General features: G+C 37.6%; 1 protein-coding gene across 4 annotated transcripts in view; it reads left to right on the plus strand.

Annotated features, from left to right (window-relative positions):
- The window catches only part of MAPK8 (mitogen-activated protein kinase 8), a 136,003-nt gene that overhangs the window by 103,586 nt on the left and 20,284 nt on the right, over positions 1-12,133 (plus strand). For all 4 annotated transcript variants that reach the window (XM_035330275.1, XM_035330276.1, XM_035330277.1 and 1 more), the window contains exons 2-3: positions 8,838-9,004; positions 11,575-11,704. In XM_035330275.1, the coding sequence (XP_035186166.1) occupies positions 8,883-9,004; positions 11,575-11,704 (252 nt within the window). In that variant the 5' untranslated portion in view covers positions 8,838-8,882. The remainder of the gene's footprint in view (positions 1-8,837; positions 9,005-11,574; positions 11,705-12,133) is intronic.

Raw genomic sequence — 12,133 nt, forward strand, 5'->3', positions numbered from 1 at the left:
TTATTAACTCTCCGAAAACCAGGCTCCATTTACAGAACCCCATTTAGCAGATGTCCAGAAGCCTTTAAATGCGACAGCTGAAAATTAGACAAGCATGCACAAACACAGGATGCATACAAATTAGCTATGTGTGAACTGTATTTTCACAAAGAAATTAAATAAACTTAGTTAATGCAGGAGCTTGACATACACTGTGCATTTGTTTTGCTTTCAGTAGCAATCTAGCATATACTTGAAACGCTGTTGGCTTTCGTGATATATTTCTCTAGGTCAACTATAGATTCCTACAGAATTTTTCATTGTGTTAGATCCCTTTATTTTAATTGGAAGTTGCTAAATGAAGTTATTGAATTATAACTGATATCTAGCATATGTTATTATGATGATAATTTATGTAATAGTTTTATTTTAGAATTGCCTTTTACCAGTTCTGCATTTCTAACTGTCGTGATCTTCTTTCTGTCACCCTACATATGATCAGCTTATGAAGTAATCTGCCTCCCTGACTGTAAATCAGTTTTTCCCAGGATGCCCCCATCTTCAGTATGGAGATCACTGTCTGAACTGGTTTTGTGTTGTGCTTAAGATAGGTTTTGCCCCATGGACTGGGGGATAAGATGAGATTGCTAATTTTCCTCTAAGTCCATTCATGCATGCTCTTAGCAAAGGATTGCTCAGAAAACATGAATGTGAAATGTGAAAACAAAGTCTGATTCCAGGCAAAACTTGTAACTAATGATGGTTGTTCTTTTCTATGATTTTTATCACTTCAAGTATTTTATTATATTTCAAGGTATTAGGGTATGATATCCTTTCAGCCGTACTCCTTCACCACAGCAGGAACCAAACGAATACACACAATTTCTTTCATAAAAGGATACTGAGAATAAGGCATTGTGTGCTGTAGCCTGTGCAGCCAAATGCAGCATGGGATGAATTCTGGATTTTCATTTTGTGTTGTCTAGCAAAGGTATAAAACAGGAATTAACAAGCAGTCTTAGAGACCTAGCTGTACAGAGCATACAGCTGTACATCTCCACTCTTTAAACGGACAATATTAAGTCTATTTATTTGTCCCTAGTAGGAAAATTATCTCTTGGGTTCCATTTCCCTGTCTCAGAGGAAGCAACATCTCTAAAATGTATGCTTTTTGTCAGTTTATAAGGCAACCTTTGAAGCTTTCCTGTTAGCTGTTACTATCTCTGCTGAGAGAAAAGTGCAGAAGAGGTCATAAAATATTTCATGCTCTTACATAAACTGAGAGATTCTTTCTTCCATAAAACCTGTTCCATTTCTTTTCCTCTGTATGCCTGGAATGCATGTGTTCAGGTCACTGTGTGATGGAAGTCTATTACACGTGTTGTTTTTAAAGTGATGTCTGATTTAAAAAGCAAGAGTTGGCATCTAGTTGACAGGAAGGCTAGCAAGTATGATAGCCAAGAAAATATTATTGATGATGGTGTGGCACTGAACTGAAATACTCAGATGTCTAGTTGAAAGCACACAATTTTCAAATTCTAATTGCAGATATATAAACTTGCTGTGGTTAACTCAGGGATACAGATAACCAAAATGTTACATCACTCAAATCCAGCCTTAACGACTGGGTAATAGGCCCAGCTCTGATAACCTTGTTGGTACCATGAGCTCCACGCAGCCATAAACCTCAGTTGAGCCACAGCTGATGGCAGCTCTGCTTTGAACACATAAATTTAAGTTACAGCATGGGAGTGTGCTGTGCAGAGTTAGCACTGCTACACTGGAGGCCCCTTCATAGCATTGCCCTGTGGTATATAGCTCCTACCTTTAAAAAGCATCAAATATAGTGGGGCCTGGCATGAGCATCTTGTCTTCTCTCTCTGCCTTCTAACGAAGCCAATTTATGTGTTCTCATAGGCAGATCTATTGAATGTGCTCCTATGTTTATATAATTTTGCATTGTGGGATTTTGCTTATATCTAAGTCCCTCTGGCCGTTATTAAGGTTTTTAATGCACCTGCAGTGAGACTTTTTAAGCAAAAGCCGTGGGAGCATAGGATTACTTCTCTTTCCCACCCCACCCTTCCATCCCCAAACCCTCTGTTTGTCTGACATACTTGGGCTGTACTGGAAATACATTTTAACATACACTGTCCGTACGCTGTTCTGTGTCCTGACTAATAAATAGAATGCTTTCTGTCTGACACATGAAGTTTGATAGCAGTATTCAAATACAGCAGTATGTTATATTAAAGATGTCTTGAAGTCAGCAAGTTTATATAGATCAGTGGTTGAGAAATGCCAAGGTACATGCCTTTCTTTAAACAGAAGTAAATGGCAGAAGTTTGTATATTCACATATAAACATCTGACATCTTACTGCTGTTTACAATATGCTTCAATTAAAGCTGAATGAAGAAATTTGGTTAATCTTGATTGTCAGTATTACTCATTTGTGGGACAGGAGGAGAATGGGGTGTCAGTGAAACGTTTTTATAAATGTCCATACTTCTTAAAGTTAGCCATAATATTTACTTTCATAGGCTTATGCTACTTGTCTTTTAAATTTTTCTAAGTTGCTATGTGTCTTTTAAATTTTGAAAGAGTTACAGGTTCACTGGGTCCAAGTGTTTTAACACTGTCATGCCTTTACAACTTAAGCTTCATCAGGCTGTATAACAGAAGCGATGAGCAGAAATTGTTGACCATCTTCAGTCTTCTACAAGAAGAATGAATTCTGGTTGCTGCTAGGGGAATCAAACAAATGACTATGCACAGTCTTGAGGGTCCGCCATGGGACTTTTCCTGTATGGGCATAGTGTTATTTCTGTTTCCAGCTTTTTTTGTTGTTGTTGTTGTGCTTTCTTGAGTAAATGCTACCTACAGTAATCTGAAGAGTTATGAAGTTAATATATCAAAACACGCCCTGTAATGTCTTAGAGTTCAGGTTTGGAATATCTTTACTTTGAGTAATTTTGGGCTGCTACATACTGAAATTGGCTGAGGCAGGATATTTTCAAGGAAAAGTACAATAGTTACGTGTGAGATGAAATTGAAGTGTTTTGCAGGATTCTTTCTCTGCTGACAGTGATAGCGTTCTGGCAAGTTCACAGTTAATAGGACAAATGTATTATTAGTTCCCTCATTAATAATAGAAATCTGAAATCTGCATCCTGCCTTTCTTCCCATATGTGCTTCTGTAAAATTGCTAGAAAGTGGAACAAAATGTCAAATTTCAGGCAGGCAAGCTTATCTGATATAGCTTAATCATGTTTTAATGAAAGATGGTGCAGAGATACATTGTGTAAGAATCTTGAGTGTCTGCCAGTTTCTGCATTTAGACTCACTTTAATATTTTAAGACTAAAACTTTTGGTGTTGTGGATCTTTGAAGCTAGACTTCACAAGACTAGTCACCAGTAAATCAGTGGATGGGAAAGACTGAAGCCTTCTGGCTTTGTTCTTGGAGCCGTATTTGCAGAGCTGGGCCGTACCAGGTGCTGCCTGAGGTTGCCTTCTGTGCAAGGTGAGTGGGCAGGGGGCACGAAGGAGTCTGAGCTGAGGGGGAGCCACGTACAGAGTAAAAGTAAGTTTGCTTACAAAACTGGGAGGCTTAAATTTTCCATGGTTGATGGACAGAGCTGTAGAAGTTACAAGACTTGGAGGTGGGGAGCACTGAGGAGGTGGATGTCAGGGCTGATTCAGGCTGAGGAAGCTGTAATGGCCGGATGAAATGGAGGGAAAGGGAAAGCGTGTGTATGTTCTGAAACTTCTGTTGTCTGTGCTGATCTAAGTGCTTCCCTGTTACCTCTCAGGGACTTATTTACATCCCCTGGTAGCTCACCATAAAACAGGTGCAAAAATATGGCTTTTGTGAGAGTTGACTCCATTTCTTCTCAAGTCAAGTAAGTCAATTTTATGCTAGAAACACATGCATTTAAATTGAAGTAATAGACACAGCAGAGACTGATGATTTTTGATGTAGGGTGCAAAGGGTTGCAAAAGAAGGAATGATAACTGAGATGCAAGTGGGGATGCTCCTCCTTCTTCACTTCTGGGTACCTTTCCCTCCTTATTTATTGCCTCTTCTCTCTTGCTGTCACTCTTTTATCAATACCATTTTTCTGTCCTATCTGCTGATCTGGGGTGCTTTGAATTCTTTCTCTGCTTCAGCCAACGTAAGCCTGCACTCTAACCTTGTGAAGTTTCAGGAAATAAACTTCCTGCAAAGTAGGAAAAGAAGCCACTGCTGTGATTGTGGTTGCAAGTGCTCGAGCATATGGTTAGCCTGAAGATTTTTTCAGGCTTGTTAGTAGGTTAACTGGGCAACAGGCATGTGTTCAGCTAAACTGTTTGGTGTCTTCATCCTTCTCGTGTTTTCAACTGCACTGACTGTGTATACTCCAGTGAGTAAACAGCAGGATCTTACTCCAAAGTAGACCTCTTTTTCTTTGCTGCACTTTGGGTTACAAGGTACTACATGTATTATTAGTATTTAAAAATCTATCAGTAACTTGAACTGTGGCTCCAGAGCTGCTGTATGCAGATATATATTGAAATGTAAAAACTGCCCAATTAGATCTAGTAGAGTGTTTGTTTTCTACTGTGCTTTGACTGCTTTTGCTTGTGCATGGCATCCTGACTTAAAGTTTATCAGGAATTCTTTAGACTTTTTCTTCAGGAAGCAATCCCTTCCCTGAAATAGGGCTTTAGTGAAAGCGCAGAATGTGTTTGGTTGGCTTTGCTGTGTAAGAGCAGGGCTCTTTGGTTTTACTCACTGCCTCTCGTAAATAGGTCCTGCAAAAGCTGTGTTCTCCCTTGCAAAAACCTTCTCCTCAGTCTTGCTCTCAGGCTGTTTTCTAGGTCTTGGAAATTCTGCCAAATAGTGGTCTGAGAAACATTTGAACTTCAGAGGCTGGTGGTATGTGGGCCAAGGTAGCAGTGGAGAGTTCGAGGCATGGTCCAGGTAGCTTAGATCCCTTACAAAATAAATACCCAGAACTATTGTAGTTTTTCAACAATCAGTAGAAGGATAAGGTACATTTAAGGTTGTTAATGTTCTTCAGATGAGATGTATGGGTCTTTATTTAACATCATTTTAAAGACCCCAGTTGCAGAGGAAGCCTATGAAGCCCTAACCTGAGAGTGCTTTTTCCCATACATTTCTTAGTTTGGTCTTCACTGTTTTTTTGTTTTGTTTTGTTTTTGTTTGTTCGTACATTTTTTAATTTCAAGTTTTAAGTGTCATGACTGACATTAGTTGGTTGATTTTTTTCAACAGGGTAGAGGCATGTTTAATTATATCTGAGTGCTGTTGAATAATGCCCCTAAAGCACTTTGTTTATTTTTTTTTTAAATTACATCATTAACAACAGTTTATAATTTGTGTGGAATTAAGATAAGAATGTATTAATACTTGGTACTAGAAAGTTCAGCAGTTGGTTATTGTTTTGATTATTTTTTTTTTAATTGTAAGTCTCAAACGCCCTGAATGATAATACAGTGTATCTACAGCATTCTGCATTAGGAATATACATTGGAATTGTTTCTCTTTTAAAAGTTTTTAGTTAGCTACTTAAACACATTTTTAAATATTTGAATTTATATGTTATCGATCAGTAAAGTCAGTGTTTTAGATGTTTCTTTATTTAGGCAGGACAGTGAAAATAAACTTTGACTTTAACTGATTTCACGCCTGGGGAGTAAAAACATACGTACTCTGAGACTTGAAAACCTTCTTGAGGTTCTCTCTAGTTTTCTCTGTAGGTATGGGAAGGCAGATGAAGGAGGAAATGGTTGTTTGAGAGATGTGAGCTTTCTGTTCCTCATGTGCAGCGGAGAGGAGAAATGGCAAAACCAAAGACTGTAAAGAATTGAGATTAAACCTAGACTGAGTGAGATGGCAGACTGGCACCTGGTTTGCTTGTGCATGCTGTAGTCCTGGCTGGAGCTATCTATTAGCCAAATATTTTGGCAAATATGGGCAGAAGCCCATATGATTATCTGTTCCTGCCCATGGCAGAGGGGTTGGAATTAGATGATCTTTCAGGTCCCTTCCAACCCAAACCATTCTGTGGTTCTATGATTCTAGAAAAATATCCCTAGTGCTTTCTCTCTCCCTGGCCAAGAGGTAGAGTCCATGTATTCCCTGGCAGCTTTGCTCTGGGAGAAAGCTGTAGGGTTCAGGGGATAGTGATGAGAGCTTAAAGCTTCCACGTGCCTTCCTGTATGTATGGCACAGGCATTAGATGAAGCGAAAGATAATTACATACAAAAACTTTGCACAAACTGCTTTTTTTAGGACTAGCATAGTTACTGTAATAGTCCGGAATGCAGGTTTGTCAATTATGAAGCATATATTTAGTATATGAATGATTATTTTTGCTTTTATCTCTGGAGCAGAGAAGGATAGACTAATGGGCTGTAGGCATTATCTAGGTGGCTGCGATGCTAATGTGTTCAGATAGGAGTGAAAACATTGCTACAGAAACAGTGCAGACTTTTTTTTAACCTTAATAAGAATAAACAAGGACTCCTTTTATATGCTGCTATATGCTAAAACACTACTCTTAATTATAAAATCATTAGTAAACAAGTTTCCCAGTGCATACTGGTAAGCATATTGATTGAATATGTAGCAAATGGCAAAGCTGAAATTTGCTTGGTAATAATACCATGTACATGTAAAATCTGTTAATATAAAGGAATTATTTTCTAAAAGAATGATGTACCTCAGGATCCTTTCTTAACCTGTACTCGGTTTGTTTGACCCTTTGATCTTATGAAGTTTACCAAGTTGGATTTAAACTGCATACCTGGCTTTGACTACTCTAAATATTGACATTAAGTGGTAGGTTGTCAACATTCATCTGAAAACTTCAAATGGAAAGGAACAGCCCTTTCCGCATTCATTTTAGAGGAATTATCCAAAGTGAAGTATTAAACTTTCATTCTTGATGCTGATACTAAATAGCAGAGCTCTACTAAGCTGTTCCAGCTAATCCTACATTTTTTTTAGTGTTGCTGCATCTTAATACAGTTTCAGCTTGATAAACACAATGTTTGGGGGTTTTTTGTTTTGTTTTGTTTTCTCAGCTGACAAAGAACAGATGTAAGATCATATGAAGGACTGTCTTTATTCCTTGATTCCTGATTTTCAGAAATTTGCCTGGCTGATTTCATACCTTCCACAACAGATTTTTTCCCTTCCTTTTTTTGTCTTTATATATTTATTGGGCATTATTGTTCCAAAGCTTTGGGAGTGTGTGAGTACATCTGTGAAGAAAGTGCTGAGAAAGAGGCAGAATCTGAAGAAGCAGTAATAAAAGGGATAGGGAAGTAAGAGGTGGGGATGTATGTTGCTAAGAAATTAGGCCTTTTAGCTCCTTGCAGTAAACCAGCATCATTCCCCTAGACCTAGTCTTTACACTCTGGATTCCCAGCTTGCATCCAGCTTTTCTTGTCCCTAGAAGCAGTTCCTGTCCAAATAAGCCTCCCCTATCAACTGGAGAAGGAAGCCCTTAACAATACTTGCTAATGCACTGATGCAAACTGCTTTAGTATTTCATTAAGGTTTTGTGACTGAGACTCAACTTTTAAAAGTATTTTGGAAAAGGGGCTTCTTTCATGGACATTTTGTTTTGAGATGGCTATTAAAGTAGTGTATTTTTAATTTATAGTATGTTAAATAGTTAAAAGTGTCCTTTTTTAGAATTTCAAAGTGTTTTTGTTGCACCTGCAATGAATGTAGATTAGCCAGTTGAAAGTGAAATTTGGTGAGCTTTGAAATTCTGAAGGCATTAGCCTTGTAGAACCTTTGTGATTATCTGTGAAGGCCATATATGTGCTATCCGCATTTTCAAAGCTTGTTTAAAATGTAACAAATGCGTAGTATAATGATGTGTGGAAGCAAAGAATCTATCACTGTTTGGGGCTGATAAATAATGATATGGGAAAATGTTGCATAAGTTAGTAACAAAGGAAGACAGCATAGCATGCTAGTGTTCTTGAAGAAATGAAGAAACTTCTTAGAGTCGAACAAGAATTTGTACTACTAGACATACAACTCAACTCACAACCCATGTAGAGAGAGAACTGAACGAGTACAGCTAATATCGAAGAAGCAGGAAGTGATACAGTAAAAGCAATTGTGCAATTTTAATATTTTCTCCTATGGACATGTGCATTAAGATGTTGTTTATTTTAATTCAAGGGATTTTTGTGTGAAATATATGCCCTTTTTTCCTACTCTTGTTCTCTCTTCCTCTGATAATTACTTTGTTTCATAGAAGCTTGTATGAGAGGTCTCTGACAAGGCCAGTTTTCCTTTTCTGTCCTTGTTTAACTGTATGTGTTTCCACATTGGTGACAGATGCTCCTGGCAGTTGAGACCAAGAATGTGTTCATGATTTTAATGCCTGGAAGAAGTCTTGATAGTTTGTCACTCTCGTTGCATGAGTCATATGACAATTTATGTTGGAAGGGACCTCTGGAGGGCATCTGGTCCAAACCCAGCTCATTTGCAGCATGTTTGTGAACAGGCATGGCAGCACTCGTAGAGCTGTGTGGATGACAGCCTTATTTTGATTTTCTGTTCACTGCCATTTCAGATTTTTGATACCTACGATTCAATTTTGCTTTTCTTTTATTTTTTACCCTTCTAGGTTCCTGTTTCAGGAACATACTTAAAAATATTTTTTTTCAGACATGTGGCTTCTCATTCCAACAGACATTAAAACAGCGTAGGTTTGCAAATGGGCCATTTTCGAGAAGCATTTCTGCATATTATAAGGAATTTTTCCTTTTGTCAGATTACATACAGTTATAAGATCTTAGCTTTTCAAATTTTATTTCTCTACAGGCCAGAAACAAAATTTGGATGAAGCAATTGAACTAAGTTGCCGTCATGAGCAGAAGCAAGCGCGACAACAATTTCTACAGTGTTGAAATTGGAGATTCTACGTTCACTGTGTTGAAACGGTATCAAAACTTGAAACCAATAGGATCAGGAGCACAGGGGATAGTATGGTAAGGTTTCTTTAAAGTGTAAATGTACTTTTAGTTTCCCTTAATAGAATTTTCAGTATCTTAACAGTTGTACATTACGCAAAAAACAGCATTAGTAATCATTACCTGTTTTTCCTCAACAATGGCTTTTGCTCTTGCTTTTTGACCTATGTCCCTTCTTGCTTCCAAACTGATGCCCTTCTGTGCAAATCAGTCAGCTGTGCTGAGTCCCATAAATTAATGGGGTAAAACCTGGATAAAGAAACTAATCCTAATCCTAAACCATGCTGTTTACTTACAGTGAAATAGAAGCCAGAAATGCTCTCTATATGATATCTGATGCTTCTAAATGCTTTTACTTCTCAAAATGGTTTGTTAGGGGCCTGTTTCACTTAGTTTTATAATCTATCTAGTCTCTGGTACTAATTAGTGAGCCTTTGAGATGCAGACTTTCAGGGTAATATGAAGTTCAGGAAAATATGACTTGACAATGTAAGTTGTTAACTGAGAACTCTGGACTGAAGAGTGTCCGATTGACTGAATATTGGTGACAACTAGCTGCTTTTGGCACCGTTTCCTGTGCAGCAAAATTACCCCAAAGATAAATGTTGGTTTAAGATTCTTGAGATGTTTTTTGAATGATCAAGGATAAGGTATAGATAGCATAGCAATTTGCAGACTTGCCGATTTATTGTAACTTTAAGATAGTAACTAGTGACATAAAAATACAGAAGAAACATCAAGGAGGAGAAGGATAGGAAAAAGCATAATCCTCTCAGTTTTCCCTTTAACCTTTTTACTGCCTTGATCTTGTCCTCATCAGTGTTCAGAGAATGTGTGGTACATTTGTGTTTTTAATTCATATTTGTGTTTTAGCTGGCATAACAATAAAACAGTGTTTTCTCAGTGCACATGAAAACTTGAAGGCCACTAACCTAGAAAGAGCTGTTTTTGAAGTGATAACATCTCACAGTAAGATTATTTGGTCCATAAGTAGCAGCAGCAGAAATAATAATCTGATTTTTGTACATGTGTGTGTTAAAATAAGGAGGCAGATTTTTGGCTGGAGTCTGTTTAGTTGCTACAGAAAAGACTGCAAAAGCTTTAGATGTTACCACTTCTCTTCTGATTCCCAGTCATATGTTACCTCCTGTTTTCCAAATTTACTGCCCTTCCCGGAGTTGAGATTCAAAAACCAACCATGTAATTATTCTAGCATCATTTTGTAATTACTGCTAGTGGTAAATGAAGCAGTTTTAGTTAAACCATTCTTATTACCCTGAAGCAGAATGGAGCACTCATGTGGTTAAATCTTGCCCATGTGTCGAGGAGATGGGGTGTAATTCTTGTGATTTCTTTTTGTTTTAACTGACCCAACATGATTTGGAGGAATATGAAGGAGATGGCCTAAAGGCTCAACCATATCTAACAGTGAAACAGACTCTAAAGCTACAGCTATACATTGAGGATGCAGAAGTTTTCATTCTTTCGTGATCACCTCTTTGCTTCTCTTTCATAAGATATTCCTTTTCTTGGGGGTAGATGGGGGAAATTCCAGACAGTGGAAAATGTAAACCAAATAAAGTTATCAGTATGTGTTTTTCCCATTTCTTCTTTTTTTTTTTTTTTCTTCCCTATTGACTAGAGGTTTATATGATAAAAAATGCATTCAAGCCTACACACTATACAGACAACATATTTTTAGTTGTATTCAGTAAATGTTGACCATTTACTGGCAGATGTTCTTCATTAGGTTTGTACGCCGTTCTTGATAAAAGACAATAAAATAGTATTTTCCTTTTTTAGAGGCTTTTTTAGTAGTTGACAAATATTTCCTGAGTCTGCACAGTAGTGAGCTGCTGTATTACATCTTACAGGAAACAAAATCCTTGCCTTCCTGTCATGGAAATGTGATATATATGGGAGTTGTCCCCGGTAACAATCTTCATCAGTTAAACAGCCTGTGTTACTGAATCATATGGCAGTCTTGGCATTTGTCTGCAAACAAAATTTCATTCTTCCTTTTTATCAAGTACAAGCCAGTGACATCAAGATGTTAAGGCCTTCCTAGCTTTTTTTTGTTGTTGTTTGCTTTATCTTGACATTGATACTCTCATTGTCATGAGGATGTTAAACAGCTGCATACTGCATAATAAATGACAGCATGGGACCCATGTATAACCTACTTTTCCTCTCTCCTTCTTCCTACCTTTCAGCATGAAGATTATACATAAAAGTGATGTTTTTTTGTGTGTGTTTGAAATGTTTTCAATCTTATTTAGGCAGTCTGTTCTCTAGTGCCAGTGAGTGGCAAGAACTCAATACCTTTAGTCAGATATTCTAGGAAGCAGAAATCCTGCAATTTTTTTGTGGAGATTGTCTTGTGTTAGGACTATGAAGCTGGGAACACCTTTCTAAATCTTGAATTTCTCAGCAAACAAGAGCACCTTGTTGTTGCACACCCTGAATCTGACTAATACTGGAAGTTTGGTATATCTGCACACATGGTAAATGGTATCTGGAATAGGTGAGAACTGCCACAGCTAAAGGACCTTGACACTGAGATGTAATAATGTTATTTTTAATTACAGTGCAGCTTATGATGCCATCCTTGAAAGAAATGTTGCAATCAAGAAGCTAAGCCGACCATTTCAGAACCAAACCCATGCTAAAAGAGCCTACAGAGAGCTTGTTCTTATGAAGTGCGTTAATCACAAAAATGTAAGTGGAATGTCCTGCTTTAAATGTTAAAGAATTAACTAGAAGGTTATTATTTGTAAAGATGACTCAGAGGATGGCATTGTTTGTAGATTATAGTGGTTTTCAGAGCATGGTTGTTTCTTTATGAAAAGTACAAAAGGATCTTTCAGAAGAGTTGGTGCAGGCTGGTGTTAATACCTGCACAATTTCAAATTCCCTCTTCAAACTCAGGAAGGGAGGCAGTGTTACACTGCTACTTTTTACAGACAGCTGGCAAAATAGAGTACCATGAGTGGTAATTGCATTCTCATTTCTGTTTCTGCTGCTAAACAAATAGGAGGAAAAAGCCAGCAATAGATTTTATTTTTTTGTGGTGCGTGAACAAGTTAGGAATCTTGGTTGTGACAGCAGGAACTTTCTGATGTTTGCAAAGCTGTGGAGCAGAGCAGA

The sequence above is a fragment of the Oxyura jamaicensis genome, chromosome 6, assembly GCF_011077185.1.
Source record: "Oxyura jamaicensis isolate SHBP4307 breed ruddy duck chromosome 6, BPBGC_Ojam_1.0, whole genome shotgun sequence".
In the NCBI taxonomy this organism is placed as follows: domain Eukaryota; kingdom Metazoa; phylum Chordata; class Aves; order Anseriformes; family Anatidae; genus Oxyura; species Oxyura jamaicensis.